Source organism: Fusarium oxysporum, genomic scaffold (assembly GCF_000149955.1).
Source record: "Fusarium oxysporum f. sp. lycopersici 4287 supercont2.30 genomic scaffold, whole genome shotgun sequence".
In the NCBI taxonomy this organism is placed as follows: domain Eukaryota; kingdom Fungi; phylum Ascomycota; class Sordariomycetes; order Hypocreales; family Nectriaceae; genus Fusarium; species Fusarium oxysporum.
Genome location: NW_017264845.1, coordinates 597,724 through 623,494, shown reverse-complemented (window position 1 = coordinate 623,494; position 25,771 = coordinate 597,724). Strand labels below are relative to the sequence as shown.

General features: G+C 47.2%; 7 protein-coding genes across 7 annotated transcripts; 3 read left to right on the top strand and 4 right to left on the bottom strand.

Annotated features, from left to right (window-relative positions):
• Positions 1 to 4,942: 4,942 nt before the first annotated feature.
• On the bottom strand, positions 4,943 to 6,615 carry FOXG_16071 (uncharacterized protein; the record flags this gene model as incomplete). The annotated part of the gene is made up of 7 exons (XM_018396153.1): positions 4,943 to 5,181; positions 5,236 to 5,598; positions 5,648 to 5,752; positions 5,807 to 5,993; positions 6,045 to 6,287; positions 6,346 to 6,496; positions 6,545 to 6,615. The coding sequence occupies 7 exons, from the start codon at positions 6,613 to 6,615 to the stop codon at positions 4,943 to 4,945; spliced, it is 1,359 nt and encodes a 452-aa protein (XP_018256463.1).
• An 818-nt stretch (positions 6,616 to 7,433) lies between these two features.
• FOXG_16070 (uncharacterized protein) lies at positions 7,434 to 8,531 on the top strand (the record flags this gene model as incomplete). Its single annotated transcript, XM_018396152.1, has 4 exons — positions 7,434 to 7,882; positions 7,948 to 8,116; positions 8,167 to 8,437; positions 8,506 to 8,531. 4 exons carry the CDS (start codon positions 7,434 to 7,436, stop codon positions 8,529 to 8,531), a joined length of 915 nt encoding a protein of 304 aa, XP_018256462.1.
• A 704-nt stretch (positions 8,532 to 9,235) lies between these two features.
• On the bottom strand, positions 9,236 to 10,834 carry FOXG_16069 (uncharacterized protein; the record flags this gene model as incomplete). The annotated part of the gene is made up of 6 exons (XM_018396151.1): positions 9,236 to 9,413; positions 9,473 to 9,519; positions 9,571 to 9,652; positions 9,711 to 10,354; positions 10,404 to 10,493; positions 10,679 to 10,834. The coding sequence occupies 6 exons, from the start codon at positions 10,832 to 10,834 to the stop codon at positions 9,236 to 9,238; spliced, it is 1,197 nt and encodes a 398-aa protein (XP_018256461.1).
• A 660-nt stretch (positions 10,835 to 11,494) lies between these two features.
• On the top strand, positions 11,495 to 13,953 carry FOXG_16068 (uncharacterized protein; the record flags this gene model as incomplete). Its single annotated transcript, XM_018396150.1, has 8 exons — positions 11,495 to 11,535; positions 11,592 to 11,710; positions 11,764 to 12,323; positions 12,376 to 12,500; positions 12,562 to 12,710; positions 12,769 to 12,947; positions 13,020 to 13,200; positions 13,253 to 13,953. 8 exons carry the CDS (start codon positions 11,495 to 11,497, stop codon positions 13,951 to 13,953), a joined length of 2,055 nt encoding a protein of 684 aa, XP_018256460.1.
• A 7,322-nt stretch (positions 13,954 to 21,275) lies between these two features.
• On the bottom strand, positions 21,276 to 22,679 carry FOXG_16067 (uncharacterized protein; the record flags this gene model as incomplete). The annotated part of the gene is made up of 3 exons (XM_018396149.1): positions 21,276 to 22,028; positions 22,088 to 22,375; positions 22,527 to 22,679. 3 exons carry the CDS (start codon positions 22,677 to 22,679, stop codon positions 21,276 to 21,278), a joined length of 1,194 nt encoding a protein of 397 aa, XP_018256459.1.
• A 2,197-nt stretch (positions 22,680 to 24,876) lies between these two features.
• FOXG_22226 (uncharacterized protein) lies at positions 24,877 to 25,002 on the top strand (the record flags this gene model as incomplete). Its single annotated transcript, XM_018402625.1, has 1 exon — positions 24,877 to 25,002. One exon carries the CDS (start codon positions 24,877 to 24,879, stop codon positions 25,000 to 25,002), a length of 126 nt encoding a protein of 41 aa, XP_018256458.1.
• Positions 25,003 to 25,352: 350 nt separating this feature from the next.
• On the bottom strand, positions 25,353 to 25,487 carry FOXG_22225 (uncharacterized protein; the record flags this gene model as incomplete). The annotated part of the gene is made up of 1 exon (XM_018402624.1): positions 25,353 to 25,487. The coding sequence occupies one exon, from the start codon at positions 25,485 to 25,487 to the stop codon at positions 25,353 to 25,355; it is 135 nt and encodes a 44-aa protein (XP_018256457.1).
• Positions 25,488 to 25,771: the final 284 nt, after the last annotated feature.

Genomic DNA, 25,771 nt, shown 5'->3' with positions numbered 1-25,771 from the left:
CTCAGACGAGCTACCTATGGACAATACAGAGACGTGTAAGGTCTCCCTTGATAACATCTCTTCAACCGCAGAATGGCTGTTCGACACAGGTTCGGCAGTCCACATCTGCAACGACCAAAGCCTATTCACAGAACTGCAGCCTGCAACCCGAACGGTCCTCGTTACGGGCGGTGGGAAGGTGTACCCATTCGGTAGGGGGACAGTCAAAATTTGCTTCATAAACAAATGGGGTGAGCAGGTCACAATTAACCTCAAAGACACGCTGTTCATCCCTGAGTTTCCGGTAAATGTCATGTCAGGACTCAGGCTATACAAGAACGGCGGCTGGATAGACGGGAACGACATGTATGACCCAACAGGAGATGTCTTTGGTCTCCTCCGCATAGGAAGGGACGGTCTGTACGTGAACACTGAGGTCGGAAAGACTACTGTTTCAAACCAGGCCGCCTCAGAACTCCAGCCAGAACCATGCAATCACCACACTGCTTCATCAAATCAATGCCTGAATGTCGACCTTTGGCACCGAAGACTCGGCCATGTTAACGCATATCAGGTGTCACAGACTGCCAAAATGACCAAAGGAATGTACTGTGACGGCCACCACGACCATCAGCCTTTCAATTACTGCCTCGCCTGCGACATCGCAAAGGCCCTACGATGGACTCCGCGAAATAAACGGAAACGAGCCTCCAGGGCCGGGTTCATTCATGTTGACACCTTCAAAGTCAATCCACCGAGCATTAGAGGCGAACGATGGGGAATGATTGCCACAGATGACAGGCATCGAATGAGATGGGCCTACACATTCACGAGGAAGGGGATGGCTTCGGAACTCCTAGGCCAGCTCATCTCCAAGATACGAACTCAGTATGGCATCCGAGTGTACGCAATCCAGATGGATGGCGGCTCTGAGCTCTATGGTGCGTCTCTCAAGAACCTCGAGTACACTCACGGCGTCAAGATCATCAAGACGACACCATATACTCCTGAATTTAACGGAGTTGCTGAGCGCTCTAACCGCATCATCTTTGACAAAGTCAGAGCAACCATGGAATCGGAAAGAATCCCGATAGAGCTCTGGCCATTGGTCCTGGAAGATATGGTGCGCAAGACAAACGTGACAGCCACCAGGGCAATTGATGGCCTCACTCCCATGGAAAGCTTTCTCAACGAGGCCTTTCCCGGACAAGACAACAAGCCGGATCTGTCCGGAGAACGAATCTGCGGCTCACAAGTCACGATACACATACCGCAGGAACGAAGATTGAGATCACACAAGTTTGGCCCAAGAGGAGAGGCTGGAATCTACCTATGCATGGAAGGTTCACAGATCTACACCTGCTGGGTGCCCTCTCGCAGGAAGGGACATCAGATCGTCCGCTCTGCAAATGTACAATTCTACGAAAAGGTTGGGGAGACAGAACTCCTGACCGAAACTGAGCATGATGTTGAGCCGGAAATCCGCAAGAACGGAGCTCCCATCTCAAGCCGGCCACAGTCCGTCACGGAGCAGACAAAGACTCCAAGCCCACAAAGGTCTGAAGTGAACAATCTTCAGCATGCTGAGGTGCATAATCCTCAGTATGGACAGACGACAACATCCATGACATCAGCTAAGCTGCCCGATCTCCGAAAAGAGGTGATCACTGAGCCCAAAACAATGACTGAAGCGCTTCAAGGTCCGCAAAGGGAGCATTGGCTCAGAGCAATACACAGTGAGCTGCGCAGCCTCCTCAAGAAAGGAGCTTGGCGCATGCTGGACCGCACCCAAGCTCACAATAGGCCACTTACAGTCAAGTGGGTATTCAAGGTCAAGAAAAACGAGGACGGCAACCTCGACAAGTTCAAGGCACGGCTGGTGGTCAGAGGCTTTGAACAACAGTTCGGCTTTGACTACAACCAGACTTTTGCCTCTGTTGCCAAAGCGGCGACTTGGAGAATCCTCCTCACCGTTGCTGCCTGTCTTGACTGGGAAATTGAGCAGATGGACGTGTCGACGGCGTTTCTGGAAGGGGATCTCGATGAACAAGTCTTTATCGAAATGCCGGAAGGACTTGTCGAGTATTTCGATCAACACCCAGAAGACCGTCCGGCAGGATTCTCAACTGAGAAGATCTGCAAATTGATCAAATCCCTCTACGGACTCAAACAGGCGCCTCGGCAATGGCAAAAGAAGCTGAAGAAGACCTTAGAATCCCTTGACTTCAGACAAGCAACGTCTGACACGGCCGTATATCACAATCCCACAACGGGAGTGATTATCATCACATATGTGGATGACTTCCTCATCATGGGCAGCAACAAGGAAGCAATCCAAGGGTACAAAGCCCGCCTGGGAGAGATCTTTACGATGACTGATCTCGGTCCCGCCAGCCATTTTCTTGGAGTAAGAATAACCCGAGACAGGAACTCAAGGCTGATCTACCTTTCCCAGGATGCATATTTTACCAGAATACTGAAGAAATTCGGCTTGGAAGATTGCCGACCGGTCAAGACCCCGATGGAGCGAAATTCACTCTCGACACTGCAACCAAGAGACAATGGCGACTCGGCTTCTCCAGAAGAACGAGAAGACTATAGCTCGAAAACCGGCTCGCTGATGTATGGAATGACCCAAACCAGACCCGATTTAGCTTTCCTACTCTCGGTACTCTCAAGATACATGTCGAATCCATCACCAACACATTCACGAATGATCAAAAGAGGTCTCCGCTATCTACAGCAGACAAGAGACCACGGCCTGGTGCTTGGGGGCGTCAAGAAAGATCCTGAATCCGCTTGGAGCATCACAGCTTGGGCCGACTCGGATTGGAAAGGCGACACTGTTACGGGAAGATCGACGTTTGGATGGCTTGTTCAACTTGAAGGATCTACAGTCTCATGGAGGGCCAAACGGCACGAAACAGTGGCACTATCGACTACCGAGGCTGAATATACAGCACTCTCCCAGTGTGCCAGAGAATTAGCCTGGACTAGGAACCTCTTCTCTGAACTGTTCCTTCCGCTACATATGCCTATCCCACTGAACGGCGATAATCAGGGTTCCCTAAAGCTATGCAGAAACCCTGAGCTTCACCAACGGACAAAGCACATTCCGTTAACCGAGCACCATATCCGAGAAGAAGTTGAAGCCGGGAATATTGATGTACAATACATCAGCACACATGAGCAGGTAGCAGACGGACTTACTAAACCATTAAACGCCGTCAGCCATGGCCACTTTCTAGAAGCAATTCGAGTCAGTGCATGTCCGATCGAGGAAGCAGGTCGTATTATTTGGAGTACTGAAGTCCACGATGACTCTGTGCCCTGAAGACAAGGTGGATGGGGGCGTGTTGGAAAATCCGGGGATCCCCCTTCCCTTCAGGATTCAGACTAACAGTCTGAAAGTCCTAGATTTAAAGTTTAAAGTCCTAGATGAAATCATTTAGAGATATAAACCTGAGAAAAACTCTCATCTCACTAATGAAAAAACCAAGTTTCATAAAATATATATATTTTCACCTAGCACTACTGCGCAATATAAACAACACTTGACGATGCTTTGACAATAGCCGCCGAAATGCTCAAAGTCCGATATAGTATCATTCCTCGCTTTATCCCTGCGGAAATCATCCTAACCTGGTACATAGGCGCATGCGGAGCCTTCGTTATCATGTCAGACGGGACCACGTAGTATGTATTGGCTGGTTCTGTTTAAGAGCATGGATATGGCATCGGACGATTGTTAGAATACTCAGAAGCTAGCTCGAAGACAGGATAAAATTCAGTCGAGGCGTACTAGAAGCGCCGCACAACGCCCTGTTATCATACATCATGCAACTCCAAACCATTTGTCACACTTATCTAACGACAACGTCTAGTAGACCTCATTAAACATTCTTACTAAAGCCGTAAATACACTAACGAAGACTACATCTCTATTGATTCTCCCACTTTCACTGAAAGTGGATGTTTTGCAATGTCATTGGCTCACAATCCCTGTATTTTCCCCGCAATCCCCTTTCACTTGAAAGAGCGCTCTCAATAAGGGACCCCGATCAAATGTCAAGCCAAAGTGAGGGTTCTGGCCTCTTGATGGGTTGACTTCTTTACTTATTTTATTGCCCAGTTTCGAGTTTCACTTGTATGAGCGATCTGAACGCATCGATGTGCATATGTGTATCCTAGCTATCTACCCATTAAAGAATAACGTACATGATAAGCGAGTGTCTCAGACAAGCGAGTGTCTCAGTATACTGTGCTGCCTAAAAACAGCTTACCCTATAACACTTTTTTAGCTAAAATAAAATAATAGAAAATATTAAAAACTATAGTTTTAAGTAGTATAGCTTTTAAAACTAAGATATTATTTTTTAGATTTTTTTAAATATTATATTATATAAAAAACCTGCTAAAATACAGTCTAAATAGATTTTCTTTAATAACTCTATAAATAATTTAGCTATAATTCTCTTATAAAGTATATAGCTTTCTTATATAGTTAAAAGTAAGTTATACAGCTTTTAGCTTTTTAGACTTAGCCTGAATTCTATATAAGCTTTGAAAAGTCAGCTTTTTAGGTGTAAAGTGAGGTGAGACACTCGCTTGTCTGAGACACTCGCTTATCATGTACGTTATAAGAAATAGCTAGCTACATAATTTGTTAACATATTTTTACTGCTGTTTATTATGTTTACTTTAACCCTTTAAGAGTACTGAATATAATTAATTGAGCTATACTCTAGACGGTTATAATAAATATTCTTTGTAATTGCCATACTATTATTATCTGTATTTTAATTGGTTTAGAATCATTATCTATTCTCGTTTAGTTCAACTGATACCAGAGTGTTTATAAGTAATTCAGGTGTGTTCACAACCTTGATAGAAAATAGCCTCCTGTAACTAAATGTTATTCTTCTGAATCTCTTGAGTATGAGAGGGGAGGTTATGGTTCTATCTATCGCTTCAGATTTCCAAGCAGATTCTTCCAAAACCCACCATTCCACTCAGCTTCCCCCTGAGTCTCCGTGTCCTCCCACTCTCGTCTACCTGTACTGAGATCGACTTCTGAAGCGGACTGAAAACTTGTCTTCTGTGAAATTTTCCACCACACTATGTTGAAAACAAAAATGAAAGAGCCAAGGTACTTGAGAACAAAGGTGTCGGGTTTAAAATGTGGGATAAAAGCATCGTAACCTGAAAGGTTTTGTTAGTACCAGAGACTGTGATTTAGGAGGCTGTGCCACTGACCATTGAACACGATCACGAGAAGCGAAATGAAAAGCGAAAAGTATGAGCCATACGGTTGAAGAAAGCCAACGTAGGGTAGGTCAGCTGCCATGATGCCTTGGGCTTGCAATGCCTGACGAAACCGGATGTGAGAAATAAGGATGGCAACCCAATTAAGCACAGCAAAAACAGTCACAAGGCTGACGAAATAGCCAAAGACGGTTGAAGATGATTTACTAGCGTTCATGTATCCAAGGCAGATAGACAGAGACGCTATACCGACAGCAAAGATCGGGTTACCATTGTCACGCGCTTTGGCGAACAGCCGAGGTGCCTGGCCATCCCTGGCGAGACCATACAGTGATCGAGAGGCACAGTAGATATCTGGTGATGTTAGTTGAAGCTTACGAAAACAGTAATAGATTTGGCGTACCCGAACTTGCGGCGCTTAGAGTGAACACCAAAAGGCATCCGTTGATGATATCGGCAAAAACATGGATGCCACCCAGGCTGACTGCAACGACAAAAGGAGAGGCAGCTGGAAGCGTGGTATTAGCAAGATGATGCATGAGCTCTCCGATAGACTTCTTACCTCCGCTGGTGGCTTGTTTCGTAGCGCCAATAAGCTGCTCATTTTCATAGGGAACAGCCATACCCAGAACCAACACGCCGAGGATGTAGAAACAGGCAATCCTCCAAAATGTCTGCTTGACGGCCCGTGGGACATTCTTTCTTGGGTTAGGTGTCTCGCCAAACGTCATGCCCACGACTTCAGTACCCTGTCGGCGGTCAGTATCCACGCTCTCTGCTGACAAGACCATTTAACGTACCGTAAAGCCGAAGCATGCTTGACAGCAACAGGCCCAGAAACCAAGGAATCGTCCCTTGGGTCCCTCCAGTAAGTATTCTGCGAACGGTCCAGGGTCTTGCCAGTATCGGAATCCACTTCGATTGTGATTTGGTCCACCGCCCATAGCAACCACAAATGTGCTAAGTATAAGGGTTGTCATGATGAGGATCTTGGCAAAGCCCAGCCAAAATTCGGTTTCACCGAAGCTGTTAACGTGAAGAACCTAGAAACAAGTCATCAGATGCGGATCAAGATGATGGTTGGAAGTATGGATGACTTACGTTAATGGATACAATAGCCACTTTGAACACAGTGATCCAGACGGCGACGTTAAGGTCTGGTCTCCAGAACTGGATGACCAGTCCGGCAGCTGTGAGATTGGTCGGCGTGCCTATCATGTACTTAAAGAAGTAGTTCCAGCCAGTTGCGAAGCTGTTACCAGTTAGTTCGTCAACCATTGTGTAGGAAACTATGACTTACCCGAGAGCTGGGTCAACCATACGCGTGGCATAACCACCAAATGCCTTGTTCATAGGGAGGAAAGTGGCCATCTCTCCAATTGCAGTCAACAAAAAAATACTGTAATTCCCACGAGGATGTATGCGATCAACAGACTACCAGGCCCTCCTCGAGACAAAGCACTACCTGTGCCTATAACAAGTCCAGTTCCAATCGCACAAGCAATTGAGAACATAAAGACCTGACGGGGTTTGAATTCCCTTCGCAGTTCATTTTGCTGGATCATTTCGCCTTGATGCAGGGATTCAACCCCAACAAGGTCGTTGTGTTTCTCCTTTTCAAATGTCACAGTCATGGCGCCCGTAGAGAATATTTTGTGGAACGATGCTCAGTTGTTGAACTGGTCAAGGAGAACACTCTTTATTGCTCCCGACGAGTCCTTTATTACAAAACTCAATTTAAGACCAAACTCCTTTTGACTTTAGTGTCACCCACTAAATCTTATCATCCTTCGGTTCCGCTCACCGAAGAAGTCAGGTTCGCTTGCCAACCCCACAGATAACTAAGATAACGGCTCCAGACTTGGGCTGTTTACCCCGCAAGATCGAAATCTGGTGAGCATTCAGACCCACAGCTCGTGCCGATATCTCGGAGCCCACCCTCCGAAATATCTGGCCTGCCACCTCAACATCCGAGATGGTCATTCCTACATCATGACTGGACGTGCGGGCTACCTAAACCCCATAAAGCATAGAGATTCTCCTTACCCTAGAATTTCATATGATCACTGGAGTCTCTGCTTATCCATTAATACAGGTTAATGCAGCACGAATTTCCGACTAATACGAGCATCAATCTTCTACATCGTTCAAAAGTCAAATATTTATCAGAGCCAACTATCTGACGCGACATGCATATCGTTCTCGGAGCCGGCGTAGTCGGATTGACTACTGCGCTAGAAATCAAGAGACAGTACCCCTCCAGTAATGTCCTGGTTCTCGCCAGAGATTTTCCTGGAGATTCGCCTCCCATATACGCATCAGCTTGGGCTGGTGGCAATTGGATCTCGAGTGCAACCGACAATGGCCCTCAGGAAGAGTGGGATCGTGTCACATATCTCAAGTTCAAAGAACTCGTCACAACTCATCCTGAATGTGGTATAGAAGCAATGGACTTGCGATCCATCTACGAGGATGATATCGAGAATGTTGATCTTCTGAGCCAAGTAACCCAAAAAATCTGGTACGATCAACTTGTCGGAGGGATTAAGTGGCTTCCAAAGGAGGAGCTTCCGCAGGGTACCAATTTTGGTTTCGAAGTCTCGACTTTTGTTATCGATGTGCAGAAATATTTGCCGTGGTGCGTATAATACCGTCGCTCTAGTCGATTTCTTGGTACCAGTAATATTAATCGAACGTTGATAGGCTCCAAGCTGAGGCCACAAGACTCGGTATTGAGATACGAAGAGCAATCATAGACGACTTATCAGACATTCCGCGCCATTTCCCGAATACCTCAACCATCTTCAATTGTACAGGACTTGGATCTCTGACGTTGAAGGGTGTTGAGGACCACGACGTATACCCTGCGAAGGTATGTCTCATTATCCATTTTTCAGGGTGCCAATGCTTACTACTATTCAGGGCCAAGTGTACCTTGTGGAAGCGCCACCAGGAGGCATCTCAAAAATGTCCTTTCGCTCAAGTCAAAGACTAGGTAGCCACAGCACACATGTCTTCCCTCGAGGCATGGATGGAGGCGTCATCCTTGGAGGCTGTAGACTAAACGGTGATTCGAACCCACAGTTTGATGAAGCTATCGGTCAGGGTATAAAAGAGCGATGCTGTGCTCTCGTCCCAGAGCTTGGAAGGCCAGAGAATTTGCGGGTTATCAAGCAGGGCGTTGGCTTCAGACGTAAGCTCTTCTATTCCCACATAATCTAAGTGATTACGACTAATGACGAACGAACGTGAATCGAGCAGGAAGGGTGGGGCGAGGATCGAGCTAGAGAGAAAATACGGCGTCAAGATCATTCACAATTACGGCGCAGGTGGTTCAGGATACCAGGCTTCTTGGTAGGCTGCCAATGAGATACACTCCGATCTTCCAGGCTTGAAACTGACTTAGTATAGGGGAATGGCCAAAACTGCTGTAGACCTTCTTCGGTCGTCAGCCAAGATTTGACGAGACTTCAGTGTTAAGGGGAATCACCATCATACTGGACAATATGTACAATACTGCCGTCCTTTATTGGAGTCTAGAGATTAATCCGTGTTATCGCTCAACTATGCCACTGTAATCGATGTAAATATAATGGTAGCATTGTAATTTGTGAGGCAATCTTGCAGTATCTCCATGGTGGCTGACAACCAGCGCCCCTGCATGGGAAACGTCCACGATCCTGTTCACAGTGAGGCAGTTTTTATATTTCCCAATATGTTATGTTGAAAACAATGAGGAAGATGGATTGGCTATGCTTTGATATGTCGAATTTGGTCTCCGAAACTCTTAATGGCACGCTGGTTTCAAGCCTTGCTCACGGTGGCATTCCGTCATGCAATACTTATTCGGTGTTCTTGATTTTACGTACAAATACGTGCACAGGTTTACAGTTTTGGCCAAGCAAAAGCTGAAGGCTGTGACATCACCTTAGCCTATTGCATCCATTCTTCATGATCGGAGATCAAATTTTATGCAGTACTCCAATGATGATTACATACGATTCCTGATTGGGGATTTTGCAGTCCGTACAACCTTATCAATGCTAGATGCTACATAATTGATGTTCCGCTCGTTAAGCCCAGATATAGTTATGCGACCATTAGGAACCAGATAAATGTGGTACTTGGTTTGGAGAGTTTTGCACTGCTCAGAACTTAATGGTAGCAGGCTTACTGAGTTAGCACCTTGTTGGGCAGCGGGTGGAAAACCCTGGCGGGTTATGCTTACCTGAATAGCCCTGTTCCGCGAGTGATGATATCCCAGTTTCCTGGAGTCTGCCAATAGAGTTAGTCATCCGTCTCATTCACATTATGCTAGTGATATACCTTGTGAACGTCTTGTAGCAAGTGAAAAAGCTTTTCGCGTAGAGCGTGTAGTCTTCGATGGAGTGTTGTGAGCTCCTCTCTCCTATGGATAGTAGTATCAGTACCTATCTGTAGGGAACACTGGAACATTCCAGACTTACCAAACCGACTCCCGCTCAGGATCTGAAAGAATAGTGGTCACGAGTCTGGCTCCGTATACCGGCGAAGACGAAAACTCGGATCGAATCAAATATCGGAGTTGATCATGCACAGCAGATGCAATTGGAGGCGTGGGACAAATAGCATGAAGTGCACCTACTCTCTCTCCATAGAGGCCAAAATTCTTGGAGAAAGTCTGGCAGGCCAACAGTTCGAAACCCTCTCGGGCAAAATGGCGCAAGCCGAACATGTCTTCGTCTAGGCCATTTCCTAGACCCTGGTATGCCATATCGAAAAGAGGAAAGAGGCGCCTTTCCTTCATCACTTTTGCTAAGGTCTTCCACTGATCTTGTGAGAAATCTGCTGCAGTCGGGTTGTGACAACAAGCTTGAAGAATGAAGATACTTCCGGCCGCGGCACTTCTGCCAGCTTTCAGGACACACTCCCAGTCAACCCGGCCGGTCTCTGGGGAGTAGTGCTTGTACGGCTGAAATTGAAGTCCCGCAACCGTACACATTGGCTGGTAGTTACTCCACGTAGGGGTTCGCACATAAACTGTCTTCTCCATACCTGAGACCGACCTGCTGAGAAACATGAGAGCAATGTGAATTGACCCCGTGCCTGATATAGTTTGTACGGATGCAAGCTAGATTGCTGTTAATAATTTTAACTAGATGGTTCATTCTGCAGCTTACTCTACCTGACTCCATGATCTTAGAGTCATTTCCAAAAGCAACTCGGGCGGCGTTGCGTAGATACTTGGCATTACCAGTCGTAACTTCGTACTAGATGAATTTGGTTAGTAGGGCTTCCTAGACCCTAGCGCCTTGCTCTGTCTGACGCAGGCTAAGGAAAGAAAACTCTTTCAGTCGCGTGATGGCTTCTAGAACCTCAATCTCCGTGGCCTGTTTCACTGAGGCCTCCCATCAGATCTTGATACTGATAACGACTGTAGTTGAGTAGTGCTCACATCTTTCAAAGCCTTCAGCTCATGGAAGCAACCCTGCTCATTTCGGTATACGCCAACGCCAAGGTCGACTTTGTTGGGGCTCATGTCACCATCGGCCAGAACCTTCAACTCATACATGACATCGGGGGCACCCTGTTGCACTTTGTCGAAGAACATGACGTCGAAGCGTAATTCTCGCAGATTGGGTGGAAATCAAAGACCTTGTGGTGTAATAGGGCGATTAGGTATCCTTTTCTTGTCTGCTTTTATCCTCAATAGTACGACCCATACTCAGGTGGATCTACAAGTTCGGGTGAGCAACTTGGTTCTATATCAAATTAGGCTTAGCATCGGAATCGGGTCCCCGAAGCCACTGAGTCACATGCTATGCTCCAGCTTTAAATACCAAAACCCTCGGGACCCGCTCTCCGAACCCAAGCTCCTCAACTCAAATCTCGTCAGGAGCCATGTCAACGTCGTCACGCTCACCCGGGGATTCGGGTGTGAGGAAGACGCAACCGAAGTCATCGTTGGCGTGAGTGAATGATTTTTTCACCAAATGTATCTTCAATTCAACACCCTAGACTAATACACATTCAGCTGTCTAACATGTCGAAAGAAAAAGGTCAAATGCTCTGGCACAGTACCTTGTGCGTATTGTTCCAAGAGGGGCCTGGACTGTAGCGTACCTCTTCGCCAAGAACGCAAAGTATATGCTGTCAAGTGAGTCTATTCATCAGCTTCAGCTTCTTTTGGACGCCAATTCATTCTCTCTTAGCCATGTTGAAGATTTAGAGAACCAACCGCCTTGCGCAATATGAAGGACGTAATCCCGATATGGGAGAATGGCTTCCCGATGTTACCAATGATCTTTCCCAGTAAGTATTTCCAGCCTTTTTAAACACCGCCGCAATACCAATTGACCATGTCTCAGGAGCCCGTTCGTCAGCGATCGCGATACTCGACAATCTAATCGCACAAATGCCGCTGCTTCTCCATCAGCTCCCCGACCTTCCACTCGACCAAAGGCTTCCTGTCCGTTGACCGTCCGGTGTATGTAATTTGACGAAGAGCGGTGTGGACAAAGGTGTTGATATGACCCGCAGCCATAGAGACCGATTCGTCGTTGAGTTCGAGTGCGACGTTTGGCGCGAGGGTTCAAAACCTCGTCAGTCAGGCCCGCCATACCCGCGAAACACCGCAGCCTACGCCGACAGGATTTATTTCCAGCAATGACCGTCCATCTCCAGGGCAGGCCTATGGTGTATGTCAAAGCGATTTCTCTATGCTACCGAGCGAATCTGAGGCTTACCGGCTACTTGACATCGTGAGTCTTTACATTGGCCAGAGTCAGAGTCACTTTGACGTACGAGAGGTCTGCGATAATATCGATCTATATTATGCAGATCCAGGACGCCAGCTGGAACGCTCGGCAGCATGGTTCTTGCGCATGATTATTATCCTTGCAATAGGGAAACTCCTTCGCGGCGACAACGCAGACAATAGAGCAAATTGTTATCCGGGCAGTAACTTGTTCGAATATGTACACGCCAGTCTACCAAACCCCAGCATGCAACATTCCCAGGGCAGGGTCGCAATTGAGACACTAACACTCCTCGGAGTTTATCTCCAAGCCATGAATCGAAAGGAAGAAGCATACATATACGTACGTCGATTATTACCGAAGGCAACCCAATGTTTAACAGCCTATGATCTAGACCAGCATAGCCTTGCGGCTTGCTGTTACACACGGTTACCACCGCCCTCTTGAAACAAGTAAAGTCCCCCGATGGGAAAAAGCCCACATCGGAAGGCTATGGTGGACGATATACATGCAAGAGAGGTAGGTCTTGCTCTAGGCTACCCTGTCAGCGTCAATCAGCTTACTCATCGTCGTCTACTAGGCGATTGGCAGCAGCGACAGGACATCCCTATGGTATCGACGATGATTTCATCATGCTAGACTATCCTATCGATCAACCAGGGTTTAGTTCGAGTCATGCGATACGAACAAATGCTAGAATAGCCAGGGTCACAAGCCGTGTTCTAACAGGTACTAAATATCTCCGAATGTTACCTTCTACGATTGTAGCTAATAGAAAGACATCAAGACCTCTATAGTCCTAAGCGCCAAAACCAGGACTCGTTCGTGCTGGACGTGAAGGAAATTATCAAGTGCCTACACGAAATATCGAGAGAGATACCAGAAAACCTGGCAACTATAGCCGAAAGACCTAATTCTCGAGTTTCTGTGAGAACAAACGCTTCTCTTCAGCTCATGTTATATCAGGTCTGCTAAGCCCCCCTTCATGCTTAACCTACTATCGCACGACCCAGAGCAGTATTGGGGCTGACTCAACAGGCCACTCTGCTCACTATACGCCCGGTAATGCTACATGTAGCGCATCTGATACTTGCAGGTGAGAGCTCTAATTTAGAACACCTGGGAAATTCTTCGCTAGCACAACTCTGTCGAGCATCTGCCGAAGCCTCAAGGCGTGTAGTCCGGACGATCCTGACATTGAGAAAAATGAATCTGTTGAGTAAGTTCTCTCCGCCCCTAATCAACTATCGGAACCAACCGTTCGATGACAGCCATTTTTGGATTCTTTGATTGCGATGCCCTTTTTTCCGCCGCTTTCGTCCTCCTTCTCACGGTTGTTTTTGACTCTGCGTGCGAAGAAAAGGATAAGATGAATCCATCACCAGGCCTAGGCGAGGCCCTACAGATTTTGCAGTATCTGGCAGACAATCATAATACCAACGCCATCGAGCGACTTCACGAAGTGAAGAATCTTTGGCATCAACTATCGGAACATCTACATTTAAAGGAAAGCACCACTGCGCCCTCTCAGGGTCCTATGCAATCTACTCGTGGCTCCCCACTTCGACATGGAGCGAACAGTAATCAGGCATCTATCTCTCGTCATAACACAGAACTTCCTCTCAACTTGGATATAATCGGAGAATCAGTCCAGCTCGGAAGTAATAATGACAAGCCAAGCCAGCTCGAACCACACTTTGACAACCTAGAAGGAAGTAATAGAAGCATGGACTTGGATGTAGACCATGGAATCTCTACCTTCCCAAGCGAGGTATCCCAGATCTGGATGCCTTCAGCGACTTCAATAGGCACCATACCAGGCAACGATCTGTTACTTACGGATATACCACTAGATGAATACCATGGGTATTTCCAGTCGCTTCTGGATAACTCGGATTGGTGTCTTACAGGTCAGGACGTGGGAGATTTAGCAGAGTTTGGAAGACATGTTGAAAACTTCAGTAAATCCTAGCAAGACTTTAGAGTTTATATATTCTTTATTATGTCTTTTAAATTTATATATTAGGTATATCTTACCACGGCTTGCCTCCATCAGGAAATTATCATCTTGCACCCCTGTTCTCATAACCTACTCAAATTGGAAATTTCATGCCCTGCCAGCTGGTACCGCTTTTCCAGCGCCTATAAAGCGGCTAGCCGCCCACCATGTCCCGCAATGTACCTCTTAAGTCTCTTGACGCTTAACCGCCTCCTTCATTTGTCACTCATCACGTGTCCCCTCAACAACGACGTCTCATCTCGCTGTCCGCAAACAGCATTCTTGGCGCCCACTTCACAACGATCAGAGAGAGCCCATCTTTCATACTCACGACTAAAGTCTATTGCCTCTTGCCCTTTCCCTTAGTGGCAGGAATTTTTCCTGTTTTCCTGGCACCCATACACACTACCCGTCTCACAACCACTTCGCCCCTCCACCAACCGCCTCTTGCATTCATCACCAGATCGCTCAAATTACCAATCTAAGTAACAAAACTTGCCTCTTGCAGTATCAGAGACGCACACTTCCTTCGCCCAACAAAGTCGCTATGCTATGCCCTCCAGTAGAGCGGCTGCCTGAATGGATCGTTCAAGGAGGAGCCTCGCCAGGGAGGCCCAAGAGGCCGTACTCAGCATTCATCCAATGGCAGCATCACGATAAGCACACTTGAGACCGGGCCATCTCATTCGTACCTCTCCCCCGATACGCCTTGGCAACAGGAATGCATTTATCAGCCACAGCCAAATTGCCCCTTTTGATCCTTGCCACTAAATGTTGACCTAACGATAAAAGTCGTCGTCCAATCTCCACGAAGTTCAGGCAAGGCTGCTTTGGACACAATGGCTGAGATGACGCGTCGTGGTCAGGTTGCAAGGCATGAGACGATTCAGGCCACTTGACATTTACCTCAAAGGGTCATGAGGATCGACTAGACACGTCAATGCGTGGGGGGGACATTGCATACTCGCGATCTTTTACTCGACTTGGTAATTCGAGCCTGCCTCGAATAGGATCAAAGTGGTGGGGTGGTGAAGTCGCAACACAAGGCATGGTCTTGACCTCCTGAAATTTGCTAATCAAGTATTGGCATCCAAGTCTGCCTCGAAGGACTTTAAGCAATGCAGTGTAAAGTAGCAACGCAGCGAGCGCACTAGCCTAGACCTCCTGAAATTCCCTCATCGGGAATAGGGGGGTTATTTGGTTACACTTATTTACTCGATATGGCAATTCGAGTCACTGTTGGCCTTAACTCTCTGCAAGCTTGGATTGCAGCTGTAATGGTCAAGGCCATTAAGCTGCATAAGCGTTCGTATGGGCTCGCTTCCGGTTGATCTCGCCAATGAGGAGTTATTCAGATGGCCTCTTGATCATTTCTGACTTCGTATTATGCCTGCTCTTGGCCTCCTGATCTTCTTTGGCCTTGTGTTGTATACGCCAACGAAGCCAAGGCGGTTATACGATCCTTTACTGGGATAACATCTGACCAACAGACTGGCAACAAGAAGGGCGGGGACCAATCCCATGATTCAAGACATCCGACAAGCTCCAAATGAAGTTTCATCTCGGCATAATTGTGTTGCCCGAGGTGCACTTTTCAGCTTATCTGCTTCCCGCTTTTCTAATAGCGCGACGGGGTAGGAGGCTGGGCTTCGTGTATAAATGGACGGTCTCCTTCTAACCTAGCCTTTCAACCTCTTAGACTTCTCACAAATTCTTTGCTTTGTGATTATCAAGTGCCTTATTCATTTACACAAGGACTCCGTCATTCATTCATTCAAGATGGACCTCAAATTTAAGCCTTATCATCCTGAGCAAGCCAAGCAGAGACAACAAAAGCGCTCGTCGGGACGCTCTACACTCGCTCCGACGAGCAGTCTCCTTCCACCATCCTTAGTTGCTGGCCATAGATATTCTCGGACTGGCGAGAAATATATTCCAGTGACTATCACGAATGGAGATAAAAATCCTTATCCTGATTTTCCCACGACAGAAGAATGGTGGGATTACTGGTTGCCTACCTCTGAAAATCCTGACACTGGTTAGGATAACCTATACTTTAGATCTTAACGACCCCTACTAACGTCTGATAGTCTTCACTACCGACTTCCAAGACACCAGCTTGGATCCCACTCGACAAGATTCTGGATATAAAGGTAATGAGCTAAGAAGAAAACTTCAAGCGGCAATTATCACTTTAACCCCTGAGTTGAATATTGCAGAGACAAGTTCAGCCGAGCACACTTGGTCACCAGATGCAAAAACCACTACATCAACTGTCTTAAGCATCTGTACACCTTTAGCAACCTCGCCGCATTGCCAACAACTTTGCATAAATGATGGTAGATACATCTTGGTTAAGGACTATAAGAATATTACTAACGACTATGAGATGCCTTTACCATGCGGTACCCACCTGCCGGTCATATCCACCTACCGGTCAGCGAAAAAAGAATTTCCCCATACAAAATGTCCAACTTCACTTGCACAGTGCTTGGCCAAAATTGAAGTTATTTACATGGAACAGATTGTGTCGTACTGAGAGTTTCATGCTGTTTCATATTGGAATGTTCATTTGTATTTTATACAAGCAGTTTGGTCGCATGGCACTAATGTAAAGTTTCTCAAAATGTCTCCTTCATCACCCAGCCTCCCCAAAGTTTCATCAAAATTTTATCTATAACAGCTTTCTTTAATCGCCTTGAAAATGCCTCAACAGTCTTATACAGGGAATGATGTCATTGAAGCTATATTGGATGTTACAGATAATCACGTCTCGCAGCACCAGGCCGCCCAGAAGCATGGAATGCCCCAAACCACTCTGTCTGACTGATTAAGAGGCCTACCGTCAAAGCCCGAGGTCACCCAACCTGCCTAGCTGTTATACAAATCCCAAGAGGCTAGATTAGTTACATGGATACTTCGACAAGAGGCCTTGGGCTATGCTCCTTCCCACAGTCAAGTTTGCGCCGCGGTAGCTGCCCTGTTGAGACAGCAGGGCCGGGAAAGGCCTATCGGTGTACACTGGCTAGCCAGATTTATTAAACGCCATCCAGAGATCGATACGAAGGTAGGAAAACGCCAGGAAGCTGCAAGGTTTAATTCTTTTACCCCAATGGCCGTCAATTGGTACTTTGATATCCGGGAGAGCGAATATGGCTGGATCAAGCCTGAGAACACGGTTAATGTTGACGAAGGCGGTATCATGGCTGGATTTGGTGAGTACTGACCACCTCTGATACAAGACTTACCGATAAATTGCAAATCTAGGTTTGGATTCCTTGGTAATTGGCAGTAGCGATCCCAGGAGGAAGGCCTTCCTCAAAGGCTCGCAGTCCCGCACTTGGACTAGTTTTATCGAAGCCGTCACTGCAGATGGCCGTCTTATAAAGCTGGGAATTGTCTTCAAGGGCAAAGAACTTCAGAAGCAGTGTTTATTGATGAGTTTAACAAGATCGCCGACTGGTATTATATCACGTCCGATAGCGGCTGGACCGACAACCATATCGCGCTCGAGTGGCTCAAACAGGTTTATCTGCCCCAAACCCAGCCAGCAGATGAGTCTGATGCAAGGCTCATCATATTAGATGGCCATGGGAGCCATGTATCTGTGGGTGTCTACCTGTTCTCGATCAGAAATACCGCTGACTGAAATCCAGGATGAGTGGATGGCCACGTGTTTTTTGAATAACGTGTATTGCTGTTACCTGCCTTCACATTGCTCTCATGGCCTACAGCCACTGGATAATGGTGTTTTCAACGCATCCAAGGCTGCATATCGAAAAGAGCTCCAAAAGCTGGCAAGCCTGACGGATTCTGCGCCCGTGGACAAGGTCAACTTCATCAAGGCCTATGCCAAAGCCAGGGAAGTGGGCATGACGAAGAAAAACATCCTCTCAGGCTGGAGAGTAACTAGGAACTGGCCGATTTCACGATGGAAAGCGCCCATACATGCCGAAATCCAACCAGACAAGAAGGAAACGACGCCTGGATCAGACAGCCACAGAGGCGGGCAAGTCGACTCTGATAATACGCCAAAGACCAGCCGTCACATCAGAGACCTGGGGAAGAACAAGAGCCCCTCTACCAGAAGGCGGCATTCTGTGATATTAAAAGGGTTTGAAGCTCAAGAGTCAAGATCGCCTCTCTCAGCACCAGAATAGCCAGTCTGGAGGAGGAAGTTGGCCGGTTGAGCAGAGGCAAGAAGAGAAAAGCGATACCGAACCCCAATAAGAAATTCATGACCCTGGCAAAGGCTCTAGCGGCTGGTGACACTATTTTAGAGCCAAACGAAGCAATTGAAAGGGCGGATGTTGTTGAGGATGTGATCGAGGTGGGAGGGATGGAAGAGGATGAGAGGTCAAATTCAGGGAAGGAAGAATTAGGTGTCGTACGCACCCGCACCGGCCGTGAGGTTAAACGGCCTAGAAAAGATTAAAATAGATTTAATTTGATCTGAATTGTAGAGATAAACTTATTTTTACTATATTTATTACGGTTTTCCCATGAGGTTAAAAAAGTGCATTATGTATGGGGGTTTTTTTTTTCCGCTGACCGGTAGGTGGGTATGACCGGCAGGTGGGTACTGCATGATAATGGTTGTTGGCCAGAGAAAAGCATTGGAAGCGTGGGGGGAGAAGCTCGAGATGGGGCGAGATTGCATAAGGGGATCGCCTCAAAAATTAAGCTGCTATTGGCTATATAGTGACGGACTGGCGTCCGAAGCCTACTATTCGTGGAGCGCCCCCAATTGATGTGATTGGAAGACAAGACATCAACTGAGGGAGGTGGATTGGTCAGGTATTGGTCAGGACAACACATCACATCACGGAGGGAATAGGACCAGACCGGGCAAAACAAGAAAGAGACTACACACAAGGGAAGCTTTCAATGAGGCAATAAACCCACCAATGGTGGTGCAAACCCAAACAGCCAGCGTACTGCGGTACCGTATCATATTCAAGTTTAGCTCTAGATGCTCCAGCAGTGAGAGGTGGAAAAGAGGATATCTTGGCTTGTCCGTGCACAATCAGCCTATCAGCGTCTACGGAGCCAAGGCCGTCAAAATATTTCAACGTGGCTTGAGGCTAATTCAGAACCAACCTACGGTAGGGGGCTCGGAGAAAACCATAATAAATACTTTCCTGGACGCGATGCTCAAGCTGCAAGATGCTATCCTTTTGACATCATATTTCTTCTGTCTGTCCTTTCAATGTGGAATATTCGACTTAACTCAGACGCTAACGTGCTCAAGGTCTTGAAGAACTGTGCATCTCAGATCCCTTCAAAACCATATCTCGGCGCCACATTACGCATCTCTCACTACCCCAACAGCCGATCGCAGGCCCATGACAAGGTACTTGCATCTGTACTCTGTAACATTTGGGGCGCTTCGATCGTCAGCCAAAACCCCGTTACGGGGCATGGCTGCTGTGGAATGGCGACCACGAACGAATTGAACCTGAACCTATCTTAGCGCATTAATTGAGACACCCGGCGCCCTGGCGTCGTGGACTCGCAGAGAATTCTAGCTCCGCGGAAGTCTTGGGAAAGAAATGATATGATTCCTGATGAAGACACGAGACTGATGACAGCGCTGTCATCTGTCATTAACTATCACAAAAGCGCGGCCAATTTTACTAAAAGGTGAGCTAGACTGTAAGCGTGTGTGGCTCAAGCTTGGAGCCCGCCAAAGCTCAGCTTCGGGCTAGGTCAGCATTAGGAGGGTCAAATGTCCATGGAAATGGGCGAGGGAGGAAAAACGATATGGCTGTCGTGTGTTCCATGCCCTTGTTCTCGCAGTTTTAGTTACCCTGCTAGCGATTCCCCCGCAAATGAGCGCTGTGCTGGCCAGCTCGGCCAATAGATAGACAAGGATCTGAGAATTCAAAAAAGAAACAGAAAGAAACGAGATCAAAAGGAAGCTTTAAGTGCTGCTACGGCTGTGCTAAAGATCTCTAAGGACTTCACGAAAGAAGAGTCAATGGTACCAAGACATGGTTCAATCGGAGTCCTTTGAAGATTGGAACCTTTCCCCTCATTAGAGCCACTACCAGTTGCATATCTTGTTTGGCTCTGGGGGTTCAGCTCGATATTAACATCACATTCATCTCAAATAGCTTGCCTCTCTCCGCAGTCCGGCTTGGCCTGGCCGGGAAACGAGTCGGGAAATTGCCTGGCACTTTGGCGTTTCCGTGGTCCCGCGAACCCCAGCTCTTCAGCTTTTGGAACCGGATGCACATTGTTAATCTCCCCGGCGCTTGGCTTACCGGCAGTCCAGGATTGCGCGCTTCCGGGCTTCCGCCAGCCAAAGCTTGAAGACAAGGCCTGGACCCCTACGAGTCAGAGCCCTGCGTGCGGTGGGCCCCGTAGATCAAGCCACTTTAAGGTTAGTAGTTGGCAAGTCCCGAAGAACTTGGTTCAAAGGAAATTTAAGCTCTGGCTCGAGCTTTCAGCGTACGACATCAACGTGCACAAGGGCAAAACCAGGGCACTTGACTTATAACTGTCGGCATTCTCCCTGTATTAGCAATCGAAGATTGTATGTTCTATGCTTCGCCTTCCTGTTTTCAGACAGATGCCAAACTTTCAGCTCCCTTTGTGTTTGGATAAACCCTCGATATTGTGTTTTTTCTTTTTTTTTTTTTTTTTTTTTTTCCCTTTCTGGGCAACCACCGATGGCAATGGCGATGAATGTTGGCGGCTTCAGTTCGATTCTGACGGCGACTCCCACGCATCCCTGACCATCATTATCGTCTTTCTCGCAATTTCCTTATATAATGCTATTGGGCTCAATTTCCTCATCTGGGAAACGTTCAAACGCTGCGTCGGGTTATACTTTTGGACCGTCCTCATCGCGACTTTGGGCATTCCCCTGTATTGTGCGGGCTTTCTCATTAAATATTTCAGGTCCCCGTTATTGGGCTACCTAGCTTGCATATTGATTGTTGCCGGCTGGCAATGCATGGTCACCGGTCAATCAATGGTGCTATGGTCACGGCTGCATTTGGTGCTCCGGAACCAAACACGTCGTCGCCTTATCCTAGGGATGATTATCTTTTCAGTTGGGACCGTTATATCCAACTATTTTCATTTTTAGGAGGTGCCTGGAGGCTATAATACTCTCTCGTAAAGCTATGTAAAAGTCTTCGGCCGTCTTAGATTTTCCGTTCTGGTAGAAGTGAATCCTCTGTGCACCAATGCCCTGTCATGCATCCATAAATAACACCATAAAACTTGTCGGCCGTTGGGCGGGCAATTAATATTAAAGGTATTGAGAAACAGAAAATAATAGACCCTCAGTTTGATGAAGAACCCGTCTTGGTAACCTCGACCATTGTTGTCATTGTTTTAGTGATACCCGTCGGGTATTGACCGCTGTATCCGGCATGGCCTATACTTTCATCACTTGACCTCCCTTCAACATCCGTTAGAATCGTCGTCCTGTTCATGACCGCGGGCGGACTGGCTATCCGGTCTCGAAGCTCATACTCCTGAATATCGGTGTTGATGGCCTTCTGGCTGCTTGTCTCGTCATCGCCTCTACGACCACTCGACAAGGCATGCCAATTGTTGCCGCTGTGAAATGTGCCACGACCATAGTTTGTGGCGCCTGCGGTCGGCGTCTTCTTGGAGCTCTTGCCATATGTGCTGCCGAGGAAGCGTCTGAAGAGCGGTCTTAGACACGGCAAGCTAGCAGCGATGATACCAACGTTGAGCTCAATACTGGTCCAGATGGTGATGTTGCGAGAGTCCCATAGCCAGTCACCTAGTTTACCATAGTTGGTAACGTAACTCAACTTGACAAAGGCGGCGGCGCAGGCAAAGACACCTAGACCTAGGATACCAATGAGCGTTAGTCGAGTGCGGAGGTGAACGTTGAGGTTCCACAGCATCGGCGTTGGAATGACGATGGCGAAGAGAAGATCGGTTATGATGTTGAGCGCAGCGTTTGTGTACGAAAGACCCTGTAATGTCTTCTGCGGCCAGCACGTCGAGGGTATGCTGTTGTCCCAAAGGACGCGGATATCCGAACATCGTAATATGATGGTCTGCGGTGTAAGATATCAGTGGTTTGAAATAATTGGATGAAGATAGGGGAATGGCTTACGAAAAAGCAGCCGATCGTGTAAAAAGCCATAAATCCCATAATAGAGAGGATCAACCACCGGTAGAACTTTGTAGAAGCGATTCGCAACAAAGCGCATCCAACTGACAGTTTGACCACACATATAGCTATAAGGTATATTGGTTGACTTATGAAGTTGAGCTTCATTCCCTTCATGTAAATATCTGGGTCAACATCGCCAATATGTCGTCCGGCGCCGTTGGCAAGCTGTCCGAAGATGACACTTTGACCTGCCCAAGCCAAGGCCATACTCAAGATCATGAAGCCATCCTATATACGTAGATTATATCAGTCATATCCTTTAAGAAATCTTATAGAAGACAAAAGCAAGAAAAGGGAACATGAACGTGAAAAAGAAAAAAGAAAAAGAAAAAAGAAAAACGACATCAAGCGGAGTGGAGGTGTTGGGTCGTAAACCTACATCCCAGCCAGTGTTGCGAATGACAAAAACTCGCACATACAAACGAGCCAACACAGCAATGGTAGATAATGTAATGATAAATACGGTGGCAGTAAGCATATTCGCTGCTCCGTTCTCGTTAGGATTCGAAGGTAGCTCGAACTTGGTATCCATGATGGACGAGGGAAGGACGTGCAGACGGGCCCCAGAGCTTGGGAGGATGGGGAACACGGCCAGGAGGCAGCATAATAAGCAAGGAAGCAGGTATGAGAGAGGGGGGCAGGGAGGCCTATCGATCTTTCAATGGTGTGGACGAGCCATCTTTCAAGACGCTGGAACCACGGGTTTTTGACAGGTGTCCAATAAGCGTCCGCTGTGCTAGAACACAAACCAGGCTAGGAAGAGGGGACCCCTGACTCAGCTACTCAGTTGCGGGTGTCCACTCCCCGCAGAGGAGATAATACTCAGCGTAATTATCTGTCGCTGACTTGATTCATCTCGAGTCGGACCAACTACCCATTTGATCGAGGACTTTCACAGCTACCATCTTGAGTTATCGGCTCCCTTGTCTTTATCATTGCTACTCCGACGGTTCAGGCACATCGTAAGAACCCCTTACGAAGAGCCCAAGGGCTTACCCCTGACCAGTGATGCACGTTGGTAGATGGCCCGCGCCTAAATTGGCCAGGCAAAATCCTCTAACGCATCTGCGGTTAAGTTAGTGACAATGAACATATGAAACGCTCAGGTCTGTCTCTTCAGGTTATAGCCGATGCTAACAGAAGTGCAATAATATCCACAGTGCAGTGCCTAATGCGCCTGCAGGTCTTGGCATCCGCCATGGCCCACCCGGTGGACATGTGAATGAGGGCTCTCCGAGTGCCGACTGCATTGCAGTACTGCACGTGTGAGACATTTCTTTCAGGGTCCAGTTATCGAGTTCTTCTGCATGATGGTGTACGTGCGTGTGCATCTCTGGGCGTGAGATTTGAGTCGGTTATCTACCAGATTGAACTGGAAGATCTCGCTGACGTTGCTATGATTCACGATTTGTGAGGGATCAGCCTGTCGACCAGTAAACTGAGTTTGAACGGCTGAATGTGATCAAACTTTATCCAACAGTCACCGGAGACAAAAAGGGAAAAGAAGGAGACGATCCCCTTTTTGTCCGCCACACCTATCGCAGGACGGAACTATCCGGATCGCCACTGCCAGAGCCCGAAGTTTAGTGCCAATGCGCCAATTTAGCGCTCTTTACTCCCTTATTACTCCAGGGCTGATAGCGTACTGGAATTAGGACTTTAGCACGCGACAAAAAAAGGCTCATTTACAACCTGCATAATTCTCAGCTGCAACATCATGCTACACAACAGGCGATGCGGTGGATTCTCAAACAGTCCTCGAGCACCCTCCTGTATCCCCCCTGAGCCGAATACCTGACTGACATGAGAATCTTCCGGTGGCGTAGTTGAGCCCTGCATGCTGCAAGCTCATCCCTGTCCAGTTGAGCCTGTGCCGCAGCCCACTACCTCCATACATATGTAATGTCAATGCTACAGAAGCAAGCTCCCTGCAGATCCTAAATCGGATTAGATCTGAGCTACAGTTCATCTGGCCGAGCCAACCGGCTCCTCCCTGTTACTCATCCTCCTCGGTACAAGGAACCCTTACATCCTTATGAGTCGGAATCCACAGCGACAAGCATCTTCCGTTGTTAGTTCTAGCATTGTCACTGGTCGTATGGCCTGTGACGTTTGCCCTCGAGTGAGGGTTCTTCGGCTGTGCGTTTGACTCGTGCGGGGCGAGCCAACTAAGCAAGCTAAGTGGCCACTAAAGTATGAGACAGGGTAAAAAGTGCGAGACAGACCCCGCACATGATCGCGTCCTCTTATGCCTTTTTGTATGTGAAAACAGCGAAAATCTGGATAAAAGTCAGTGAAAAGATGGGTTTTTTTTTTTTTTTTTTTTTTTTTTTTTGCTAAATTCATTATGCCTTCAGATGCAAATCTCGATGCTGCTTAAGCAGTCGTTTAGTCACGCTTCCGGCATCAAAGAGGCTTATATTATGACACTCCTAACGGCCAAAATGGATCTCTTTCTCCTCGTGATGCCGAGATTTGTTATCACCGCTCCTCTAGTGTGACAATTCAATGGATCGTGAAGAAGCTAGAAGCTGTAAATGCCGTTGACCTCGACGAAGTATATAGCTCGAAAACCGGCTCGCTGATGTATGGAATGACCCAAACCAGACACGATTAAGCTTTCCTACTCTCGGTACTCTTAAGATACATGTCGAATCCATCACCAACAAATTCAACAATGAGAAGTAGTAATAACTTTGCGACTTCGCAGAAGTTCTGACGCGAAGCCTATGCATAAGCTATGGTACCGCCGCTTCCGTGATGACCATCCTGAGCTTGATATAGAGTTCCTGAAGGCGAAGGAGCAGTCTCGCGTGGCTCACGAGGAAGCAGGCGTTGAGGATATAAAGCAGTGACCCCGGCAACTTGCTGAAGTTACTACGAAGCTTCAGATCGGCGCTTCTAAGTATTAGAATACTAACTAAGCGGGGAGTTAGAGTAGGAATCTTATGAGAGCGAGTGTAGTGCCTTATTATATATATAAAGAAGAAGACTTAAGCAAAGGTTCTCTCTCCTGCAGACTAAGAAACTTGCATATTATCGGTATAAGTAATGCAGCAGGAGAAACTATTCCTCCTTGGCTGATCATAAAGCTTTCCCTATATTAGAATAGGCAACTATCGAGGCTAATCCGAATATATGTTTTATAAGTAGACTCGAAGTCCTTAAATGGCGATATCACGCTTGAGTAAGCGAAGCACTTTAATTAGTACTGATAGGAGAAATCTGCTATAATAGGCATTTTATCGACCTGGCCCTCCTCGACCTTTCCCATTCCGGTCATCCACACCAATATGACCTTAAACTCCATGGCCGTTAGGGTTAACTTGATATCCTGCATTAGATACCGCATGGTACTGGCTTCTCCGAAGGCGCCAGTATCCACGTCGTAGATAGCGATTCATTTCTTTTCAGTCCCGGCCATGTCATCCGAGCCAGAGCGGATATTCAGCCTCGCCGGGCAAATGCTCACGGCTCTGAGAAGGCGTCTCAAAGCGGATCTCATAGGAGCCGTTCAATGTTGTTGAATCACACAGGGATGCTGAGTGCAGTTAACAACTTATTGTTATTAACTCCTTGCAGTCGAAGGACCTTTGGGGCCTTATATCTTCGACTGATTCCTTT